Genomic DNA, 22,281 nt, shown 5'->3' with positions numbered 1-22,281 from the left:
TAAGATTAAGATATCTACCCAGCCCATTAGCTTGGTTCTAGAAGAGTTTTCGACAGGTTGATCTACAAGGTACCGAGGCTTTTAGGCGTGTCATACTACTGTTCGTCTGCTTGTATTGGCTTACCTGGGTTTAGGGTACGGCTAGCATGCTGCATAGGATTATAGTGTAGAAAATTGGTGGTGGACTGGGGGTTGCTATTATTGCTTTTTAAAATTAGTCCTAGAACTTGACTTGATGCGGTCAAGTCCTGTTTTGTGTGTGTCTGTTTACCCTCTGAGATCACTGCAATCTGTTTAAGACATTAATAGATGGAGTATAGTCATCTTATCTAACTTATGGAAGGGTATCTTCTCAAGATCGCTACGCCAAAACGTTGACTAACGTTTGGTATAGTGCTTAACATAATATCCGCTGATATATTTGACTATAACACAACATAGGTGATATCAGATAGCATCTGTTGTATAACAGTGTCCAGATAATTGCCATTGCTTGGTGTCAAGTAATTCAAAGTGGGACTGATAGATTTTCCAAGCAGTGAGGTAATACTGGGATGCATGTCAAATGATTCCCTTCCTTCTACACGTAGTTCGTCAGAGAAGAGTAGTATTTGTTATGATTTTCCTTATTATCCATGCACTGTATAACACTCATACCATCACTTGGTAAGACTTGTCTACTTTTACTTGCGTCCAATACTGCTCTTGTCTTCTGAACTTTGACATCTGGAATTATATTCTGCATCTCTTCCGGCCTCTGCTCAATCAGTTTCCACAGGCTCTCCAGTCATTACCAGCTGCTTAATCGGGTCTACTCAGTACACTTTGATTTAATACTTAATTCTGTACAATAATGTCCAATAACTCTGAACTTGGCATTTGAGCATCATATGTTGAAGTTGGATACATTAAAGAATTGCCATGACCCTACACCAATGAGCTATGCGTGGTAAGCATAGTCTACCCCATCCGGCGAACTAGACTAAGCAGAAATTGACCCTATGTAGATGATGGGCTGATGCTGTGGCGATATGATGCCTTGTCGTGTGTATCTGGGTCTCTAATCTAGTGGTGACGTCAAGTTGACTAGCTAGCCTAGAGCTTCTTATAAGGCCTCCTCACCATTACCCACAGGCATTGTTCTTCTCACATCAATCCTTTCTTCTATAATCAACAGTTTATATACCCTTCAAAATGCAAGGTATGTCATCTTTAACTCGTGGATTGAGTCCATCTTTCCCCCACAAACATATCCCCAGCTAACCCAACCCACCCAGCCGTCTGGACACAGCGCTCCTCCGTCACAAGGAGCGACGCGAACATCGTCGCGATCGTCTTCGACCTCCCAGAAAACACCGCCGGCATTCCCAGATTCCACCTGGAGCCCATGAAGCTCACCATCAGATTCCACACCCGCGACTCCTCCTCCGCCGAGAAGGACCACCTGTACAAGATCGAGTTCTGGGAGGAGGTCGACGTGGACAACTCGAAACGAAGCAACGACTCGAGCAAACGGGTCACGTTCATCCTGCGCAAGAAGCAGCGGAAACTTCGCTACTGGCCTCGTCTGACCAAGGAAGAGAAGACTCCGTTCCCGATCAAGAAGAATATCGAGCATGTTAGTTTTCCCCTTTCTTTTCCTTCTTTTCCTGTGGGAGGTGTGTAGCTAACGGTGGTGGTTGGTGCAGTGGGTGGAAGAAGATGATCAGACGTTCCATCCTACGATCGATCTATCTTGGATAAACTAGGAGCTCTAGGTGCTGGCGCTCCGCGGTTGGTGGAAACATTAACGGTATATAGTACATACTTGGATTGGGCTTGGTTTCTCATCGTATATTAGTAGTATTCGCCCGTGAACGGGAATTATATACAATGTTAGCAGCATATAATCTGTACTACAGGATGGAATCCACTTAAATGACCTGTTTTGGCATACTGCGTGTATCCGGATAGTCCGAGAGTGTGACATCACACTGTGAGACAATACACGTTGTACTCTGGAGATGCGCTGGTTGATCAGCCGATGAGTTGGCTGTAATTCAGTACAGCCGATGAATGTATGTATCAGATGATAGATTCTGATCCATTTGAATCTGGTCTATTCTTACACTGTCCACTGTCCAGGGCGTTGATCGACTGTAGATGATCTGATCTATGAGGCAGATCATGTGACTGAGTCAGCCAAGACCCACGCTCGATCTCTCGATCTCTGGATTGCTCCCCGCTTCGTCAAGAAACACGTTCGGACTTGTTTCAAGAGGCTCAGATCAAAAAGAGAAACAGAGTTAATTAACCACACTAACCAGGGAAGAAAAGAAAACAAAAAGACCAGACAAAGGATGGAAGGCAATGTCCGTCCACCAATAACACTCCAGAGACAGAACCGGCGATACGGATGGATCGGCGTCAGCAGGATGAAAATACACCACGAAGGATGATTAGGCTGCGGACGGGCTCACGACTGGGATACCCGGATGCAGCAGGATGACCAGTATAAATCCTTAGGGAACGAAATCCTGGTAGGAATGCGGGGCGATGTGAAGAAGAATGTCGTTGTGGTGTTTACCCAAGTCTCCAGTTGACGACGGTTCTTGATCATCTCTTTTCTTCTTCTACCTTTGGACCTGTCATTCCTAATACATAATCAAGGGACTGGAGATAAATTTGGAAACAGGCAGCGACCATTGGGACCATCCTTGGCGACTTGTTGTTTCTTCCACGACCGGCTAAACCAATTCGAATCAAATTTGCCCCCCTTTGACCCTCCCAAGAACGAATAGCAGGTTGGATCTAGGCCTTGGCGTTCTCCTTGGCTGCTTGGCTTTTCGCCGGTAATTGTCACTTCAATTTACTTCCCAGACTGTGATCCCTATCCCCCTTTCATCTCTTCCCCCCTTCATAGACTACGTTCTAGCCGTTGTTTCCTCTTCTTTGGTGATCTTTGGTTTGCCCCCCCCCGCAGTCCGGGCGCCGATTTCGCTTCCATCGACTGGAACATTGTTTACCATCCATCCACGCCCTTCCGGACCGACCGACCGATATCTCTTGACGAACCGCGGTAATACAAGAAAAGCAGGGGGAATGCGCGGTTTGGGGCTGCGACGCCTCTGCAGGGCCGCGCTGCTGCTGTTGCAAGCGCAGGCGGCCCTGGCAGATATCACCATCGAGGTGAACAGTAAAGGTATCATTTGGCTACACACCTCTCGCCCTGGCGAGGGTTTCCGGCAGGGATACTAAGATTCCATGTTGGTTAGATTCGTTAACGAAGGCCGGCACGGCCATCGCCGACCCCATGATGCAATTCTACAAAGACAACCAGACGGAAGGGATTCCGGGGAAACTCACCGACACTTGGTATATCGCTGGGAGCATGTTCATGACCTTGATTCAGTACTGGCACGCCTCCAAGGATGATTCATACAACAAGGTCGTCTCCCACGATTTGATGTTCCAGTCCGGAGAGAACTACGATTATTTCTCCTCCAACTACAGTCAATGGCTGGTAAGCTTTGCCCCCGTCGTCGCCGTAGTGGGAAGGTCCGGACGCTCATCGAAGACGATCAGGGTAACGACGATCAAATGTTTTTCGGATTGGCCGCCATCACGGCTTCGGAGACCGGGTTTCCGGGGATCGACGGCAAGCCGTCGTGGACATCGCTAGCTCGGGCTGTGTTCAACATGCAAGTGGGCCGATGGGACACGACCACCTGCGATGGGGGAATCCGATGGCAGATCTGGCCTTACCAGGCCGGATACACGATGAAGAACTCCGTCTCCAACGGCGGGCTCTTTGAGCTGTCCGCTCGACTAGCCCGGTTCACCAAGAACGACACGTACGCCGACTGGGCTGACAAGATCTGGGACTGGTCCGTGACAACGCCTCTGATCAATGAGAAGACCTGGTTCGTGGCGGACTCGACCTCGAACGAAGCCAATTGTAAAGATGCCGGCCGGACGCAGTGGACCTACAATTACGGTGCCTACCTCACCGGCGCGGTGTTTATGTACAACTATGTTAGAACCTGCCCCGTCCCTGCAGTCACGGGGAATGTTCCCTCGGCTAACCTCTTCCCTAGACCAACGGCGATGCGAAGTGGGAGAAGCGGGTCGACGGGCTGCTCGGGTCCACCCTGAAGACCTTTTTCCCGCAAAAGTTTGGCGGCACTGTCCTGTCCGAAGTAGCCTGCGAACCCATCATGACCTGTGACCGGAATCAACTCGGCTTCAAGGGCTACCTAGCCATGTGGCTGGCGTTCACGGCAATTCTCGCCCCCAAGACCGCCGAACAGATCATCCCTAAGCTCCAGGGCACCGCCGTCGCCGTGGGCAAACAATGCTCCGGAAAGTCGGAGAACCTCTGCGGGAGCCGGTGGTACCAGCCCAGCTGGGATGGCATCGAAGGCCTCGAAGTCCAAATGGCCGCTCTGGGGGCGATCACGTCCAACCTGATGGTCATGGAGTCCCAGAGCCCCAACACCATCGACACGAATCCCGATGCGGGCGAACACCAGATCGACTCGGGCGAAGACGACGATCCCAACAAGTTGGATCCGATCAACACGGGTGACCGCGCGGGCGCATGGATCCTGACTATTATCATGGTGATTGCCATTGGCGGTGCGGTGGGCTGGTTGATCAAGTCATAGCGGTCTTGTCTCGGACTTCATTAGCGTCTGGCTGTCCTCCCTGGAGCCATACCATCTATTTGTAACTCTTATGGCCTTTGTGGGGATGTAGGGGTCTGTCAGGACAGACAATTTGCATTTCTCTGTTTTTCGCCTTCATATAATTTCACCTCATGGACACAGGCAATGATAAAGGAAGGCCTCATTCTTCCCAATCATCTATCTGGCGATTGTCCGTTATACCCGTGTGTTTTCTTATATACTGTACAACTAGATTGATCTCAAGGGGGCATAGTGCATCGATCCTCTTCTCTCAAGCTTCATTTCCAAACCACATTTCCCAATTGATCAACTTCACCCAATGTATTTCTCGGATTCAATATCCCCAATCTGGCAATCGGTTCTTTGAACCCGAAGTGGACATGCCAAGAAATATCTCAACCAGCCAAATGATCGACAATGATGACTTCACTTTCTTCCTTCTTCCCTCCCTTCGTTCTATACATTTACCATCCCACTGCTTTTACCCAGGAAAATACCATGCTTTCTTACTTCTTACCTATATATTGCTCCAAAATGAACTCTCATTTCTACCAATTGACCTAAATATTTAGAAAAGGCCCTCCCCAAATCCTTGCAATGGCGGCAAACCTCTTACCATGCCCACCGAATCCCACCTCGACAGTCTAGCCAGCGCAGATTTCTCGTCCTGTCCCCCGATATTCGTCCTCCCAACACATCTCAGTCTGGATGAGCTACATGAAGTCGAAGAACGCCTCACCCAGCGAGGTGCGCACCTAACCTACAATGTCGCCGAGGCGCAGCTCTTCCTCGGCAATATCAGCCAGAAGAAGCGCGCTGCGTTGGAGCTGAGGTCGCGGGGGCTCTGGACGGAGGAGCGCGCTGGGCTGGCACGAGAGCGTCCGGCTGTGAAGCGAAGACGTGTTGAGGAGGGTGGGCGTGCGCGAGTCGAGGATCGTGGACCCGATGAGGTCATTGATCTCAGTACGGAGACGGAGGATGAAGCGGACGGGGTGGAAAGTCGCCATGATCCGGGCCGTCATTTGAAGCGACCAGCGCCGTCAAAGTCCAGTCCGGAATTGGAGGCTGACGGCCTCCGAGTCGTGAAGCTCGAATGGCTGGACCGGTGTGTGGAGGAGCGTCAGCTTCTCCCCGTTGATTCATTCGTCGTGTACCAAGCTGTCAAGATCGAGCGTCCGGACGCAAAGCCCGCCGATCCAGCCAACGCAGTGAAGGGCATCCTGCAAAGAGCCAAAGAAGATGCTTCCAAAGCGGGCACCATTGTCTCAACCCTTCCAGGCAGACGGCCAATGGACACGAGTCCCTCGTCGCAGCGCCCCCCTCCCAAACTATACCGCCAGACCACATCCGAGAACGAGGAAGCCGTACCTCTGCCTCCCGCACCGGACTGGGTCAAAGAGCGCGTGATGTACGCATGCCTACGCTCCGCGCCGCTCCACCCGCCCAACGAGCGGTTCATCTCGCAGCTGCTCAAAATCCGCACAATCCGCGAGCTAACCCTCGACGAGATCGGCGTCCGCGCCTACAGCACATCCATCGCCGCCATAGCCGCCTACCCGTACAGCTTCCGCCGGGGTTCAGAAATCCTAGCTCTCCCCGGCTGCGAAGCCAAGATCGCGCACCTCTTCGCTGAGTTCCAGCAGAGCGAACACGGCACGCTCTCCGCAGCCGACGCCCTCACCACGGACCCAGCCCTGCGCGACCTCCACACATTCAACCAGATCTGGGGCGTCGGGCCCAAAACCGCCCGCGACTTCTACTACAAGCGCGGATGGCGCGACCTCGACGATATCGTCGAACACGGCTGGGACTCGCTGTCCCGCGTGCAGCAGATCGGCGTGAAGTTCTACGACGAGCTCCTGATAGGCATCCCACGCGCTGAAAGCGAAGAAATCGCGCGCACTGTCCGCCAACACGCTAACCGCGTGCGCCCTTCCGCCGATGGCAGCCCCGACAATGACGCCCGCGGCGTCGAATGCATCGTCGTGGGCGGTTACCGCCGAGGCAAGGAATCCAGCGGCGACGTGGACATCATCCTTAGCCATCCCGACGAGTCTACGACGCAGGATCTCGTCGTCGATGTCGTTGCTAGTCTTGAAGCAGAAGGCTGGATCACGCATACCCTTGCGCTTCACACGATGGCTTCAGCCCGCGATCAGCATCCCCGTCCTGCTCCCCACGGCGATGGCTTAACCTCGTCTTCTCACTTCGACCACCTCGACAAGGCCCTCGTCGTGTGGCAGGACCCGCACTTCGACGACAACGATCACAACGGCGACAATGATAATAACAATGATAATAACAAAGAAGAACACGACCGCCAACGCCGCAAACGCAACCCCAACATCCACCGCCGCGTCGACATCATCATCTCACCGTGGCGAACAGTCGGGTGCGCCGTGCTAGGCTGGACCGGCGACACGACATTCGAGCGGGACCTGCGGCGGTACGCGAAGAAGGCGCACGGCTGGCGGTTTGATTCTAGTGGCGTGCGCCAGTACCCGACTACTACGGGGCAGGGGGCGGTTGTTGATTTGGAGGGGAGCGGGGAGACTTGGGAGGAGAGGGAGAGGTTGGTTATGGAGGGGTTGGGGGTGGGGTGGAGGTTGGCGGGGGAGAGGTGTTCGAGGTGAGGATATACTTTTTTGTTTATGCTGTGGGGTACTGTTTTGGTGTTGTATACACTTGTCTATATCTAACCACTATATTTCTATCTGTATCTATACATACTGTGAAACTATTCTGATTTCCAAAACGGTTCGATTCCTTAAGCTGTTCCTTAAGCTGCTGTACATAGACCTGGATACGGATCTACAGTGTTTTGTACTCGCGTCAGGCCCAGTTCCACCGTATGCAATACCTAACCCATCTTCTTAATTCCACCGCAGCACGGAAAGAGGGGGAACGAGTGTATAATCACACAGTTCATCTACAAGAAGATATACACAGTTACCACCAGCTTTTCCGGATCTGGCCTCCCCCCCTCTTTTATCGGATACAAGCCGTCCCCAGGCTTGACTGACCCACAATGCTGATATACAGCTTACATGATTCCCTCTACTTGTCCCATTTCAAGATTGCCTGTCGTAGATCGCATCTTCGCTCCCAATAATGCCGATCATGTGTGCCATGTATGCAGTGGGATCGTCCGGATGGCGACGAAATTGCGCCCGGAAGACAAACCCATTAGCATCAATGCCTCCGTGGTGATTCCGTTCCTCATCCTTGTCATCGTCGCCGACTAACATTGCACAGGAATGTGGTTCAGTGAGGTTTGAAACCATCCTCCATTTTCCACACGATGACAAAATTGAAGGTCCATCGAATTTCTGGTCTGCTGCGCCTGGCGATACAACTCTCGTAGGAAGACCATCACCCCAAGAATGGATCATTCGCAGGTGAGGGGTCTCTTATAGATTGACGCTGCCTCTGGTATCGATCAAGATTGAGCACATCCATGACTAGCTAAATCCGTTGGCATGACATTGCAGATTATTGAGGGCAAAAGGATGGCTGATCGCAGTAAGGTTCTTTGAGCTGTCTTGCAAGATCATGGCGACGGGCGTATTTGATTGCAAGTCACTTCCTGTATATGAATGGATATGGGCACCCTCAGATGCCTGCTAACCATGGATGAGCCAACGCCTGGCGTGCTGTAATGCGTTTCGCCGGGTCAAGATTCGTCAGGCCACTGATAAGATCTTTGAAGTCTGGATCTGTAATTTCGGGCCACTCGGCAAAAGGCCTGTATGGGATGTGCTCTTCTAGCCTTTCATCCCATAACATCTGCAAAGCCTCACGACCGAACTCATCGTCCGCGAGATGCTTCGACAAGCCATTAATTCCCTCCGGATCTCCGAAATATGAGACCTGACGCTGGAGACGAATGAAGATAGGAAGTGCTCCCTGCGCATGGTGCTTCTCAAAATCTTCATCGGGCCCGAAGATGACGCGACCGAGAACAGCGTAAATGCACTATTCGAGTCAGTCGGTAAATGTCTTCTTCTCGTGACGGCAAAATATCCACTTACAACAATACCGAAGGAGAATATATCCGTCGGTTTGTTTAGCTCGCCCTTGAAATGTGCTTCGGGGCTGCGCCAGTTATCATTTCCAGCCAGCATGCCTTTGATGCATCGGCCTTTCGGAAGGTAAGCGGCATTTTCGAGATCGATGAGTTGAACCCGTTCGACAGAACCATCTTTGCGGTCGCAGTAACTGTCAACCATAATATTATCCGGTTTAATGTCTAACAATAGTTAGTGCTCGCGTTAAACACAAAAGTGTGGAGAAAACCAATGACCTAGATGAACAACATTCTTGTCATGCAACTCCGCAATCCCTAGCAAACTAGCCTTGAGGATCTTCTTTCGGGCTCGCATCGGTATTTCCCTCCTGACGAGATCCAAAAAGTCGTCCTTCAAGTACTTGTAAACGAGAACCCGTTCGCCTGGTATAGCGTCATGTGGTAGCCGTATATAGGGGCTTTTGTTAAGCTGGGGTTGTATTCTTTCATTGAAGTTGGAGAAAATATCTTCCGGTACATCTTTCAAAATGAATTGAGCTGGACCTGACCTGGAGTGTGTCAATATATGGAGAATCTTATGTGCGACAAAAGAGCTTTCATACTTTGCCAGCCAGACACGACCCAGATGAGGTCTTTCTTGAATCAAAGACTTGAACTCGTAGCGACGTCCAGTCGTCCCAATCAATTCTTTACGTGCAGATGCCATCCTTGCGACGGTCCCCCGGAACATTCTTATGGAAAAACCACGTTTTCGAAAGGAAACAAGAGAGGTTTCACCACAAGGGAGATATATCAGACGAGGCCCGGTCGTTTAGAGTGACTGGTGAGATGGCGAAATCGGTCGCCTAAACCAAGATAAACAGGGTTATCGGGCCGAGTCGTCGTCTGCCGTTTCGAAGACGATGTGTGGGGTAGATTTAAAAAAAAAAAAACCGTGTTGTTTGGGCCTGCGATATGGTAGGGGTCTAATCCCAGTGCAGCTGCTCAGATAGGACACTGCAGTACGGGGGTAGATAGTGCTAGACAACGCAGTTCACCATGATACCATCGCCTGTTGAAGTAGGCCTTATGCCATCGCCGGTCTAACCAAGTTTGGGAAGACAGGGGTCCGGGCCCCGTCTGGGCCCAGCGGCCCCCCGGCCGGGCGCCCGCATCCGGGCATTTGTTGGTTCGACCTTTCAGGTTCGCGCTTGCGATGAAGGAAGGAAGGTAGGGATCTCGTCTCCACCAATAAATCAATTTATCCTTCGAGCTGACAATCCATACATACGTTGGTCTCAATTGAAGCCGCAATTGCGAGGTGTCCATTACCAAGGCCTCTTTGAAGTAACGGCTGGCTCTGTGCCAAGTCAGAAAGAGCAATTTCATCTACGAACATCTATGAGCTAGAGGCAAGCAAATCTGACCATAGTCCAGACTAGCGTTTTCGAGTGGTTGACAGGTCTACAGGGTTACATCTTGTTGAAATATCGAAATGTTTAGAAGATGCTATTCGATACATGCAAAGAATCACTCCGTTGCAGGAGTCCATGGCTGCCACTTTCTGAGAGCCAAGAGAATGTAAGACGGATATAACGAAGTGCAGGCACATTGAAGCTCGAGACAATTGCTCGCCGCTATCCCTCGCTCCTGCATATTGCGCGAAAACTAGAGACCCCAGCCATGCTGTCCATACTCACTTATAATAGTGCTTTGATGCAATGACTTTATCGTCCTTGTCGAGTTCAAAGGCGGAGTAGTGTCTTGCGGCATCATTGTGACTCGGGTGCTCAGCCTCCCTGTCAAAGTGTTAGAGGTCCAACTTACACTTATCAGCATCATCTTACCTCATGGCAACCGTTACGGTCTCAGGTTTCAAAGTCTCTTTGTACTTTTCAGCAACCTCGGCAAACTCGTCCTGTACATTCTGAGCGAGAAAAGGTCGATTCCATGCGTCCGTTTCCTTCACATAAGCGATGGCGATCTCTTTTCCCTTTGCGGTTATCATGTTTTTGAACCTTCTACTGGCTCTGTACATCTTGACAAGATTTAGCAGAAAGGAATCGTTGATAATCCGAACAAACAATTAAGATAGATACTTTGGACCAGGTAAATCGTTGCGACTCTCAAAAAAGAGAGATTCGGGGCTGGACTGTCGACCTTTTATATTGCATCTGGGGGCTTCAGGCATCAAACACAGCTGCGGAGATAAGCCGCCAGTAGTCTTGAACACATGGCCTGTTTAATAGTGACCAAAATCTTATATTTGACAACAATGAGGTGCGCCAATGGTGGAGAGAGCTCGTACTTCATGTACATGGACGATGGCGTTTCATTTCCATGTTGGGTGTGTGGGGAGGGGACCTTGTTTGTGTCTGGCGATGAGGGCCAGTGCCTAGACGCCGGCTGCCGCCTTCTCGCACAAACGAGTGGCGGACAATGCAGAGGCCAAGAAGTACGTACTGGACGCGAAGATGAATTTGGATTGACAGATAGCCGCCAAAAACCTGGGACAATTGAACGGCACTGGATTGGGTGCAGGAGGCTGTATAGTGACTGGGAGTAGGAAACACTTACTCGTGGCCCCAGGTGAAGCAAGGGCGAGGCTGTATATCGATTGGTAAAGAGCGGATGTGGCTTAAAGCCCTCTGTCAAATGTTTGTTTGGTTCATATTAACCATCCTTGCTCTAAATCTACTATTTTAGATCCACATGACAGTCCCTTTATAGACTGTAACCGCCGTTGCATTAGCCTGTGATCTAATATGCACTCATAGCAGTTGATGGCCAAGATTCTAATTCAGATCGGTGTTCCACAGAATATCCCACCGCGTCAATGTTTCCTCTCTGATTATGATACCGCAGGTTAGGCTAGTGTACTACTCCTATAAAATATAAGGAAAGCGGGAGTTGCCCGAGGCCTTAGATACATTCCAGTCCAGCTTGGGCCTCATCACAGAAATATTAGGTTGGTCTGGCATTTGTTTTTTATGAAGGCTTACAGGAGGAAGTATAGGCAGTGATATAACAGCGTTCGAGAGCGAAGTGTTGAGCCAGATATGGACGGAGTAAAGGCAAGTAGCACTTTTGTACCGGCCGACCAGGTTAGCTTAAGGGAGAGGAGAGGCTGGATCTGGCTAGAGAGGAAGCATTTTAACATTACTTCGGGGTCATTGGTTGACACAAAGAAAACATTTGCTGTGTTTGAGCTTGGGGTTTAGTTGAAGGTAGTATGGATATAGCTCAAGTGAGTAGAACAGTGTGGATGGAAATGCGGCCGTAAACAGCCTCAAAGTTGTCATATTTGGCGTCACGTTCACAGGTCCTCATAGTCTTGTTGTAGTATATACCCGTCAACCGCACTCCACTCACTCAAATAACTCACGCCATACCCGACAGCATAAAACGGGGGTCTTTTGTTTGATATCACCAATTTCAACATTGACCGTGGTTAAGAAGACAGCATCGACCGTAGCTAAGATGACCACGAGTGGGAAAAGAGAAAAAGATAAGATAGTAATATAAGAAAATAAGAAGATAGATGATATGAAACCAAAAATCAATACAAGATCCGCCTGAAATGCACACACAATACAGCTTCAATCAGCAGATGGACAAAAATAAGAGAACAAGAAAGTAAGTAGTAAGCGGTGTGAGAGAGGAAAATAGAAAGCAAGATCAATAACAATAAACCAATCATTATACGAGAGCCCTCGAACTCGTCATTTCACCATATCTACCACGTCCCCGCGTCGTATCGTACGCGTTGACCACGCGCATCTGCCCGCCCTCGTCGGCCTGGCTGAATGCGTAGCCGCGCTGTTTGCGCATGCGCTGCACCTGCCGCACCTTGCGGATGGCCTTTTGGAACTGCTCCATCCGCGGCCGGTAGTCCTGGACGTTGTACTTCTGGATCTCCTGCACGTGGTGGTAGTGCTGCGGGTAGTACATGCGCTTGGCGTACTTCCAGGCGTAGTCGCGCATGAGGCACAGGCAGGGGAGCACAACCGCCATGAGGTAGAAGATTGGGGAGGTGAAGATCCGAGGGACAGTGCCGTAGTATTCTTCAGAGAATCCGATCGCCGGCGCTGCGTAACCGTAGGCCGGCAGGAAAACCAACCAGATGACCATCGAGCCGGGGATGGCAATGAACGTGTACTTGGTCCAGATGTTCGTGATCAGCGCGGCCTTGCCGAGCACCGTGGCCAGGACCGCGGTGTACAGGGCGGAGCCCCAGACCCAGTGGCCCGCTGTTCTGCCATCGGCTTGCGGGAGGTCGTAAAGGAAGATCAGCTGCGAGAAGATGTAGAGGATCAGGGAGTGGTAGAAGCCGTTGAGGATCCACGACCAGAAACTGTGCCGTTTGAAGAACACGCCCTTCTGCCCAAGCTGGTACAGCTGGGGATACCGATCCAAGAGTCGAGCGGAGATGAACTGGTCACAGATGCCCATCGCAAATGGCGGAAGCACCGTGAAGAAGACGTTGTAGAAGGACAGTGTCCACGATTCGTAGATAACTTCACCGGAGAACGCATTTTGGAACGAATACTGTCACGCTTGTTAGCATGGAGGGACATTCGAGGAGATACGGTTCCACCCACCCAAAACTGCGTCATGTAAAGCGCAATATTCTTGTAGAAGGAATACAAGATAACTCGACTGATCCGGTGATAGCTCCAAGCACCATGGACAAGGAGCAGCTTGCGAAGGAAGCGGAACTGCGCGATGGCAACATCTGCAGACCTGGCGGCTTGGAGACCTTCGACACCGCTGATACCAACACCAACATGAGCGGCTTGGATCATAGAAACGTCGTTGGCCCCGTCGCCAATAGCTAAGAGAAGGGACTTCAGATGGCGCTTGACAAGCTTCACGACCAGAGCTTTTTGAAGCGGGGAGACACGACTGGTAAAACGTCAGTTGGCATGACCTTGCACGTAACACAAAAGAGGGAAGAGGAAGCAAATGATAAGCTTACCAACAAATCACAGCCTTGCACATGACAGCCAAATCCAGGAACAGTTTCTCCATGTCCTTTTCCAGGGCGAAAGTCAGGGATCGACCGTCGATGACGAGGGCCAACGGTTCGGCTTCACCAGCAGCACTTTGGCTCTGGACGGCCTGCATTTTCTTCTGGATGTTATCCCGTGTATCTTGAGCGGAATCCTCGTTCACGATCAACAATGTCATGTCTTCCGAGATGAGCTTGCAGGACATGCCAATGTTGATGGCCGTTTCCTGTCGATCACCGGTCAACACCCAGACCTTGATTCCCGCAGTCTGGAGGGTGTGGATAGTGTCAGGAACACCATCCTGCAGTTTATCCTCAATTGCTGTTGCTCCCAGAAGGAAGAAGTCCTTCTCAATGAGCTCGGCAGCCTTGTCCAGCTCATCCTGACGGTTTCCACTGACGGTGGTGGCCGCCTTGTCGAATATTTGGTACCATTGCTGGAACTCGTCCTCTGAGATTTCACGCATCGCCAGACACAGCGTCCGAAGACCGTCCGATGCATACTCTTCCAGATGTTGTAGCGTCGCCTCGACGATAGGGTTGTGTGGGTTCAGACGTTCGAGGATGACCGTGTCCGCGCCCTTGGTGTAGATGCGGATCTTCCCATCGGGACACCTGAAAATGGTCGACATCCGCTTTCTCGTCGAGTTGAACTCGCACACCGCGAGCAGTTCGTATTCATATTCCTGTCCATCGGCTTTGAAAATCACAGACCGAGGTCTACGGTTCGTGAAGCGATAACCCAGCGTGGCAGCACCGTCGACCAGGGCACCCTCGTCGGGAGACGCCGCCTGATATTTGATCACGTCGGGGTCCTTGTCCGACTTTTCGGGAATGACCGTATGGCAAGTGGCAAGTAACGTGAGGAAATGATGGATCGCTCCGGATGACGGATGGGATTTGAGGTTCTCCTGGAGCTGTTTGAAGGGGTGGACGCCGACCTCGACCCCGTCTTCCACCGTGGCTCGTCGGTCCTCCGGGACATCTTCACCGTATTGAATGCCAGCGATCGTGCATTGCTTGAACTCCATCATGTTGCAAGTCAGGGTGCCAGTCTTGTCGGAGAAAATATACTCGATCTGTCCGAGCTCTTCGACCAAGGACGACGTCCGGCAGGTGGCGGGAGTATCCGTCTTGTCGTAGTAGATGTCGAGATCGGAGTTGATCAGGAACGCCTGGGCATACTTCACGATCTCGATCGTGACAAAGAGCGAAATGGGTACCAGGTTGGAGTAGAGGACCCAGTAAGTGAAGATATCTAGAACGAATTGCTTGACCGGGTGCGTGTTGCCGTAGTCCAAGTAAACCAGCTTATCATGCTGCGTCTGACGGATGATCAGGTCGCCGACGGAGCTGATCACGCTAAGGGCAAGCAGAATGCTGACCAGCATCAAAATCTGTATGTTGACCATGCGCTCCACTGCCGTCCGCTTGATCGGCGTCGCCGTGGCATTGCGCATCAGTTTGGTTTCATGACCGGTGAAGACCACGATTCCGTGCACCCACGGCGTGTTCCGCAGGGTCGCTCCTCGAAGGAGAAGCTGATCCGGCGCTAACGGCAGTTCCTTCTCGCCGCCTCCGGCGTGCATGGTCAGGGTCGCTTCGTAGGTGTAGAGACTGCTGTTGGGCTGTTCGGACCGGATCCGACCACTCAACCTGCTGAGGTCCGCTTGGCTGACGAGGTGAGCCGTCTCGGGGATCGCCTGCTTGATCTTCAGGTTGGTTTCTCCATCCAGGTTAGCGGTTTCGATGTAGCATAAGCCTTCCGGCTCCGAGGAGGCCAAGAGCACCATGTCGGCCGGGAACGGTTGTTCGGACTCGACGCGAATGATGTCCCCGACTGAAACATCGACCCACTTCGTCTCGTGGAAGGCCGAGCCCTTCAAGACCTGCGTCTTGGAGTAGTTCAGGGACTTGTCCGACGACCTCCGCTTGTAATCCTCCACCAACTCCTTGATGGCAGAGACCAGCAACACGACGATGAGCGGGCCGATAGTGGTGTATCGATTGGTGGGCGACACATTCGGGATCTGCTGCAAGACCGCGGTGAACAAGAAAAACAAGTTGGCGTATTTGGAGAACTGTTCGAACAAGAACTTCGGGATGAAGGTGAAGACGTTGTACTTGGCCGTGGACACATGGTTGTTGACGAACTTGTGGACCGCGTTGGCGGGCGGATTGTTCAAGACGATGTTTCGAGGACCCAGGGTCGAGGGGTCGACCTTCCGCCGGCCAAAACCGAACTTGAAGCCGGGCTTTTTGGCCTTCCTAGGCGCCCCGGCCGCAGCGGACTCATCAGGTTCAGCGCTGTCGATCCGTGTGGCACCGGCCCCATGTTCCGTCAGGGGAAGGTCCATCTCCGAGTATTCGGGGCCCATGCCCAGCATGCTTTTGGCCCTCCCCATCAGCCCGCCTCCTAGACCAAGGATACTGTTCCGCTCCTTGGCCTGCCGCACGCGGTGATCGGCCAAGCGGTCGTCCCCATCATCCATGTAGTAGTCGTGCATCGACCGGTCGTCTCCATAGTCGTCGACTGAATAGCGCCTGTAGTTGTCCAGTCCGGAGGTCTGCGAATAGGATCGAGACATGTCGTTGCCTGAATACGGGTCGCTGACGAACGAACCCGCCTGAGACGGGGCATGCGCCCCGGCCGTCAGATGGACACCGGTATGCGATGGGACCTGACCGCCGACGAAGTTGTCGTAGGACACCGAGGGGCGCGGTTGGAGGTGGTCGGAGTCGTCGATATCGTACCGTCGCAAGAGGTGTTCATCGTTAACGGGGGGGCCGCGGCCTGTGTTGTAAATGGGAGCGGACTCCTCCAGCCCCAGCAGATCATCATCACGGCCAGCGGCTGAATGATGTCCGGGAGGCCTACCGCTGGCCATGATGTTGAAGGTGGACAGACACCGTCACTGTGATGGTGTGCCCCTGGAGCATTGATCGAACGACCGGGATCGGAGAGGGGAGAGGAGGGGGGTTCAGGAGGGCGTGGAATGGAAAGGCACGAGGCGCAAGGAGGGGAGGAGACGGAGAATTACGAAAGGACACGAAAGTGGAGAGGGAATCGAGGTGTAAGGTCCTTGTGCTTATTCCAAGAAGAGGAAATAGTAAAAAAAAAAAAAAGAATCAGCCTGGAAGTGTCGGCGAAGGTGCAGGTTGACGGCGGACAAAGACGAGCGAATGGAGAGAGCGTGAGAGAGTTCCCCTAGTGGCCCGAGAGGCTTAGCGGCGGCCACTAGTCGCGTTGGTATTATTAGCTGTGATATCCTACGATCTGCTTCATCCTTACTTCTCCGGGCTTTGTTTGGGTCGTCTATTTACCACACTGACTATCTCCCTTGGAGTACTGGAGTGTTCTACGCTTTGTTTCTTTCTGGTGCGTAATCTCTACTCGTCGACGCCTCTCTACCTGTAACGGATGTGCGTCATCGGCCCCGTCCCGAACCGCCATCGAATCAGCATAAGACAGGCGCAACGGTCTTGCATACGCTTCGTATTCACTATAATTTATGGAATACGGGAAATGATTACAGTCGCTGGAAGTAGGTCTATGCGGACATGTCGGGCTGACAGGCTCCCCTATTTCTCCTTCAAGATACAAGTGTTTTGTTCCGAAACAGTAGTGTCAGACAAAACGGCCCTTTGATCGCCAGTTTATAGTACATGCTGCCCAAAGTAAAATCGGATTCGTCGTTTCAATAGTTGATCGAGCTTCGAAGCGTTACCGGTCATTCTCCGCCCGCGATTGTTCTGCGAGCCCACCCTTGCCCCGCTTGGCCAGATCGGCCTGCAACGCCTTGTCGATGACCCCGTTAATCTCCTTGACCTTCTCCAGGGCAACATTGGTCTTGTTGACAAACACCATAGCGTCCACGGGCGATCCCGAGAACTTGGACACGAAGCAGACATCGCCCGCGTTGTTAAGGCCAATCACCACGTCGGCTTCGGACGCCTGTTCCTCCTTTCGGGTCGCATCCAGGATGACTAGCCTGCCTTCGTCGAAGGTGTGGAAGGTGACGGCCAGTGGCTTGTGGGTGATGTTGAGTGCGACCGGTACCCGCTCGTCGAGTCCGTACACAATCACCTGTCCATCCTTGACGACGGCGTCGGGACGTCGGAAATGTAGCAGTCCGGCCATGATTCCGATACAGGAAGCGTCGACGAGATTCCCATCGTAGTCGGTAATGTGTACGTCAGCCCGGACACTCCAACAGCTGACTCCTTTCATGATGCAGAGGGACTCGGTGTCCAAAGCGTTCGAATGACGGACCACGCGATCGAGCGTGTTGGTCACGTAGGTCTCCAGATCTCCCTGTCTGTAGAAGAGCCGTGTTAGGACAATACGTAGAAGGGATGTCGGGATACTAGAACCTACCGGCCATTATCCCACGCCGGCGAACCCATGGCAGTCAACTCCAGGGCGATGGTGAACAGGCCATCAAAGGGGCGGTCATCATGCGGCTTCGTCACTTCCGACGAGATGCGAACAATAAGACTGTAGATCCACCATCAGCAAAGAGAACAACACCTAGACAAATGACCAACAACCAATTGAGAAACTCACCTGGTCTTACCCAGCTGCACTTTCACATGCCCGTATTCCTCCCCAAACGAGACTTTCAAGGGACGGAGCTGGTCAGCCTCCCGGCCATCCAGTCTCACGCCTTCGCGCAGCGCATTGAGGATGAAATCGCGCTCGGCAATCGAGAGCGGTGCTTCTTTATTCATGATTGCGGAGGGGAACTCGACCCCAGCGGGGTCTCAAAAGCGGACTTTCTTCTGGAAATTTGATCCTGCGGATTGTTCCGCTGCGTCACTGGACGCCCGGAGGATCTTTGTTCCATTAACAGTCCAATCATATACCCAGGAAAGCCAGGCGGTCTGAAGGTCTGCTGACTCATCTCACCAGGGCCGACTTTCGTGCTTCACTTCATCGCTCTTGTTCAGAAACACTTCCCATCAGAACCAAAGATTGAGAGAGATCGCCCACCATGACTACAGGTATAATCACATGAAGAAGCCTATATTTTTCGAGTTGGTGCGCTAACAATCTCACAGCCCATAGGCCCACATTCGACCCGGTACGCACTCCGTCCGCTCGCCATTCTAACCACCCATTAACGAGAAACAGGCCCAAGGGAAAGAGGCTCTCCGCGGCCCAGCCTACCACCAGCGCCTTCTCCCCGCCTACACGCACCTGAAGACCCGGTAAGTTCCGACAGTCCGACGACGCGACTCCACTCTGACCGTACCAAGTCAACAAGGCCAGGGAAACGAAAGCGAGAGCCAGACACGAGATCTGCGCGCAGAGCTCCTCCAAGCCGAGGCGACTCACTTCGCGAAGAAGAACGGCGTCCCCGTGGATGCGCCTGCTATCGACAACGCGACCCCCAAGCGCCAGCTGGAAGATGCACCACCGGGCGGCGATGCTACGGGACTCGAGGAAGATCCGGAAGCGAAGCGACGGCGAATATTAGAAGAGTCGCGCGATATAGACGCCGATTCGGATGGGTCTGAGGAGGAAAGCAGTGACGAAGAGAGGTCCGTCTCCTGGTTTCCACCGGGTATCGGGAAATGCTGACTCTTGGTAGTGACGACGACGAAGATGAATCGGCCGAGCTGATGCGGGAACTGGAAAAGATCAAGAAGGAGAGGCTCGAGCAGAAGGAGAAGGAAGAGCGCGAACGTGCGGTCGAGGAAGAGGAGAAACGCGAAGTAGACATCGCCCGGGGCAACCCCTTGCTCAATGCTCAAGAATTCAACATGAAGCGCAGGTGGGATGACGACGTGGTGTTCAAGAACCAAGCCCGGGGTACAGAGGACAAGCGAGGCAAGGAGTTTGTTAACGTACGTGGTGTGCAACACTGTCTATTGAGGATGACACTGACTGTTATATGTAGGATCTGCTACGATCGGATTTCCACAAGAGATTCATGGTAAGTGATTCGATGCGGCCTGTCAAGGTACACTACTAACCACGGAGAATAGTCAAAATACGTCCGTTAGTCGTTGCTGTTACTGTACAGAAGTGTGGCAGGCACCATATCAGCAGCGCCAAGGATGGACAGCTATGGGGCTTGGATGGAAATCCAATTTATGATACCATTACTCAGATAGGGAATGTCAACCGACTTAATTAGATTATCCTTTCTACTTCTTGTCATATTTGTCTTGTATTATAGTGTAGGGAAACCATAAAATGATCGACAGCAATACTGCGGGCAATAACCCTCGCCGCCCGACACCCCGCCTTCACGATCGATCAGCTCAATAGTATCATGCGCATCATTTCACCAGTAACATCCAGACAGGCAGAAGACATAAAGTCAAGATGGAGTCTCAACCTTCGTCCAAAGCGTTGCACAGTGAGTACATCCCTTCTTTCAATCAAGAAGTCATATATCGCAACGAAATACTAACAATCGCAGACCGCATCAACACCAGCATCTCCCAACTCCTCCAGCGATACGAGAACATCATGGCCACAGCTACAGTACACACCTCCCCTCACCGATCCCGATCATAAAACAAACGGGGGAAACACAAGGATCCCAGTCTAACGAGTTGACTCCGACAGGCCGAAAACACAAGCCACACATCCACCGCCATCGAGACCTTCCAACTCGATGTTGAGTCTACAGCGCTGGTACGTACCATGGCCTACATACAATACACGCCGTCGCAGACAAACCTTCTCAATATAATACCTACCCATGTCTCAATTGATACAATGAACTACCCAACCTTCTCTAACCGACGACTCAAATAAAACGCACAGGTCCGCGCCGCAGAAGACATCCTCGCTTTAACACGCACCATGAAAGAAGCCTGGCTCTTTGGGAAGCTCGACACACTTGGCGAGGACGAAGCCGACGTGAAGCGCAGGGAGGAGCTTGAGCGGAATGCCGTTGCGATTCAGAAGGCTATTGCGGATAGTGGGGTGTTGAAGCCGGAGGGGGGAGATAGTGCGGGGCAGTGAAATTTTTTTCTTTTGTCTTTTTTTGTTCTTGTGAGAAAGGCCCCTGGTTCTTGCGTTGGAAGTCTCATAGATGGTTGGTGAGCTTTTGTTAGGAGTTATTGGGTTGGTGTTGGTATGTGGCGTTTAAAATGGCATTGTTCATGGGATATAGTATAGATACCCGATATGGATAAATCTGATACAATATAGGCAACTATTGGTCTATCTATGTAGAATTATTGAATAGATGGTTCAGACCTAATTAAAATCAAGGTAAAGCAGTGCGTGGCGGGCTACGCATCCGCAAAACTACATCAATACCGATAACATTATCGATACTGCTATCAATCAATCAATCAACCGAACCTCATCGCGTCGCGTCCTCCACTCCTCCACCAATTCTCACAACCAACCACAACCCCTCCACCAAACCTCAACCACCACCTTCATAAAAAATTTTCAAAAGCCCAATCACTCAGGCCATATCCAACACCACCAAAAACCAACCAAGATGCCCCCCTCAACCGCCCAAAAACCCCTCACCTTAATAGTCGCAACAACGCCCATCCCGCTGCGCGCCGCAAATGAGACACAATCAAAATCCCCCATCCGGCTCGGCATCGGCCTAAACGGAACCCTCCCCTGGCCGCGCATCAAAGCCGACATGAGTTTCTTCGCGCGCGTGACAACACGCACGGTCCAGCCGCGCGCGACGAACGCGATGATCATGGGTCGGAAGACGTACGATTCTGTGCCGGCGAGTTTGAGACCGCTCGGGAAGAGGATGAGTGTTGTTGTTTCAAGGGATGTGTCGGGGGAGGTGGGAGAGAGGGTTAGGAGGGAATTGGCTGAAAAGAGGGAGAGGGAGGCGAAGAAGGCTGCTGCTGATGCTGCTAAGGCTGCTGATGCTGGGAAAGCTGCTACTGTGATTGGGGAAGGACAGACTACGGATGCCGTTGTTTGTTCTGGGTTAGAGAATGCGCTGGAGATGTTGGAGGGTGGTCCGGAGGCGGAGGGGAGACTGGGGCAGGTGTTTGTTATTGGTGGGGCGGAGATCTATGGGTCGGCGTTGAGGTTGTCTGGGGGGAGACCGCTGCGGATTGTGATGACTTATGTGGAGAAGAAAGAGGAGGGGGCTGTGTTTGAGTGTGATACTTTTTTCCCGGTGGATGAGGAGCTGGAGAGTGGTGATGGGTGGAGGAGGGTGAGTGCTGAGGAAGTGTCTGGGTGGGTTGGGGAGGAGGTTACGGGGGAGTGGAGGGATGAAGATGAGGTGAGGATTCGGATGGTTGGGTATGAGCGGTTACATTAGGTTTTCGTTTTCGCCTTGGGTTGTGTTGCGATGTATTGCTTTACTGATCGGAATGTCCATTGTGAATAGGAATAAACTTAGTACCTAGGTATCCAGGTTGGTTCTGTAGAAAGGTTAAATAACAGCGGGTCTATACAAGATAGCCCAGACTCTCAACGCTATATGCAGAATGCAAAATAAATACACGTTCACGCTATCCAGAAATCAAAGAAAAGATAAGGAACGCCTCGCTAATATATGGCATTCTGCAGTCATCCAACTGCAGGTGTATATACCAGGGTTGGTCACCTCGATCCAATCCCAGAAGTATCGTTTCAAGTAAGA

At 51.9% G+C, this 22,281-nt stretch overlaps 9 protein-coding genes across 9 annotated transcripts; 6 read left to right on the top strand and 3 right to left on the bottom strand.

The window, feature by feature from the left end:
* Window positions 1-1,194: 1,194 nt before the first annotated feature.
* Window positions 1,195-1,917, top strand: P168DRAFT_284125 (uncharacterized protein; the record flags this gene model as incomplete). The annotated part of the gene is made up of 3 exons (XM_024836112.1): window positions 1,195-1,201; window positions 1,278-1,658; window positions 1,883-1,917. The coding sequence occupies 3 exons, from the start codon at window positions 1,195-1,197 to the stop codon at window positions 1,915-1,917; spliced, it is 423 nt and encodes a 140-aa protein (XP_024689951.1).
* Window positions 1,918-3,213: 1,296 nt separating this feature from the next.
* Window positions 3,214-4,965, top strand: P168DRAFT_46963 (glycoside hydrolase family 76 protein). Its single transcript, XM_024841959.1, has 3 exons — window positions 3,214-3,502; window positions 3,565-4,014; window positions 4,077-4,965. Exons 1-3 carry the CDS (start codon window positions 3,293-3,295, stop codon window positions 4,644-4,646), a joined length of 1,230 nt encoding a protein of 409 aa, XP_024689950.1. The 5' UTR covers window positions 3,214-3,292; the 3' UTR covers window positions 4,647-4,965.
* On the top strand, window positions 4,949-7,300 carry P168DRAFT_333995 (DNA polymerase IV; the record flags this gene model as incomplete). The annotated part of the gene is made up of 1 exon (XM_024841688.1): window positions 4,949-7,300. The coding sequence occupies exon 1, from the start codon at window positions 5,285-5,287 to the stop codon at window positions 7,298-7,300; it is 2,016 nt and encodes a 671-aa protein (XP_024689949.1). The 5' UTR covers window positions 4,949-5,284.
* Window positions 7,301-8,279: 979 nt separating this feature from the next.
* Window positions 8,280-9,424, bottom strand: P168DRAFT_241681 (putative calcium/calmodulin dependent protein kinase; the record flags this gene model as incomplete). The annotated part of the gene is made up of 4 exons (XM_024833766.1): window positions 8,280-8,642; window positions 8,699-8,916; window positions 8,971-9,242; window positions 9,297-9,424. The coding sequence occupies 4 exons, from the start codon at window positions 9,422-9,424 to the stop codon at window positions 8,280-8,282; spliced, it is 981 nt and encodes a 326-aa protein (XP_024689948.1).
* Window positions 9,425-11,960: 2,536 nt separating this feature from the next.
* P168DRAFT_329331 (aminophospholipid-translocating P4-type ATPase DRS2) lies at window positions 11,961-16,771 on the bottom strand. Its single transcript, XM_024841462.1, has 3 exons — window positions 13,652-16,771; window positions 13,275-13,578; window positions 11,961-13,221 (listed from the first exon to the last, which is right to left on the bottom strand). The coding sequence occupies exons 1-3, from the start codon at window positions 16,570-16,572 to the stop codon at window positions 12,373-12,375; spliced, it is 4,074 nt and encodes a 1,357-aa protein (XP_024689947.1). The 5' UTR covers window positions 16,573-16,771; the 3' UTR covers window positions 11,961-12,372.
* A 381-nt stretch (window positions 16,772-17,152) lies between these two features.
* P168DRAFT_329330 (exosome non-catalytic core subunit RRP45) lies at window positions 17,153-18,460 on the bottom strand. Its single transcript, XM_024841461.1, has 3 exons — window positions 18,252-18,460; window positions 18,063-18,182; window positions 17,153-18,003 (listed from the first exon to the last, which is right to left on the bottom strand). Exons 1-3 carry the CDS (start codon window positions 18,413-18,415, stop codon window positions 17,409-17,411), a joined length of 879 nt encoding a protein of 292 aa, XP_024689946.1. The 5' UTR covers window positions 18,416-18,460; the 3' UTR covers window positions 17,153-17,408.
* A 191-nt stretch (window positions 18,461-18,651) lies between these two features.
* Window positions 18,652-19,819, top strand: P168DRAFT_329329 (spliceosome-associated CWC15 family protein). Its single transcript, XM_024841460.1, has 7 exons — window positions 18,652-18,688; window positions 18,746-18,768; window positions 18,819-18,895; window positions 18,944-19,228; window positions 19,279-19,534; window positions 19,588-19,623; window positions 19,676-19,819. The coding sequence occupies exons 1-7, from the start codon at window positions 18,679-18,681 to the stop codon at window positions 19,691-19,693; spliced, it is 705 nt and encodes a 234-aa protein (XP_024689945.1). The 5' UTR covers window positions 18,652-18,678; the 3' UTR covers window positions 19,694-19,819.
* Window positions 19,820-19,996: 177 nt separating this feature from the next.
* Window positions 19,997-20,855, top strand: P168DRAFT_292459 (RNA polymerase II mediator complex head subunit MED22). Its single transcript, XM_024837589.1, has 4 exons — window positions 19,997-20,052; window positions 20,116-20,180; window positions 20,265-20,333; window positions 20,466-20,855. Exons 1-4 carry the CDS (start codon window positions 20,019-20,021, stop codon window positions 20,664-20,666), a joined length of 369 nt encoding a protein of 122 aa, XP_024689944.1. The 5' UTR covers window positions 19,997-20,018; the 3' UTR covers window positions 20,667-20,855.
* A 188-nt stretch (window positions 20,856-21,043) lies between these two features.
* P168DRAFT_306531 (dihydrofolate reductase) lies at window positions 21,044-21,957 on the top strand (the record flags this gene model as incomplete). The annotated part of the gene is made up of 1 exon (XM_024839036.1): window positions 21,044-21,957. The coding sequence occupies exon 1, from the start codon at window positions 21,157-21,159 to the stop codon at window positions 21,955-21,957; it is 801 nt and encodes a 266-aa protein (XP_024689943.1). The 5' UTR covers window positions 21,044-21,156.
* Between the last annotated feature and the right edge of the window lie 324 nt (window positions 21,958-22,281).

This window comes from Aspergillus campestris, assembly GCF_002847485.1.
Source record: "Aspergillus campestris IBT 28561 chromosome Unknown P168scaffold_11, whole genome shotgun sequence".
Classification (NCBI taxonomy): domain Eukaryota; kingdom Fungi; phylum Ascomycota; class Eurotiomycetes; order Eurotiales; family Aspergillaceae; genus Aspergillus; species Aspergillus campestris.
This window is presented reverse-complemented; position numbering and strand designations above follow the sequence as displayed.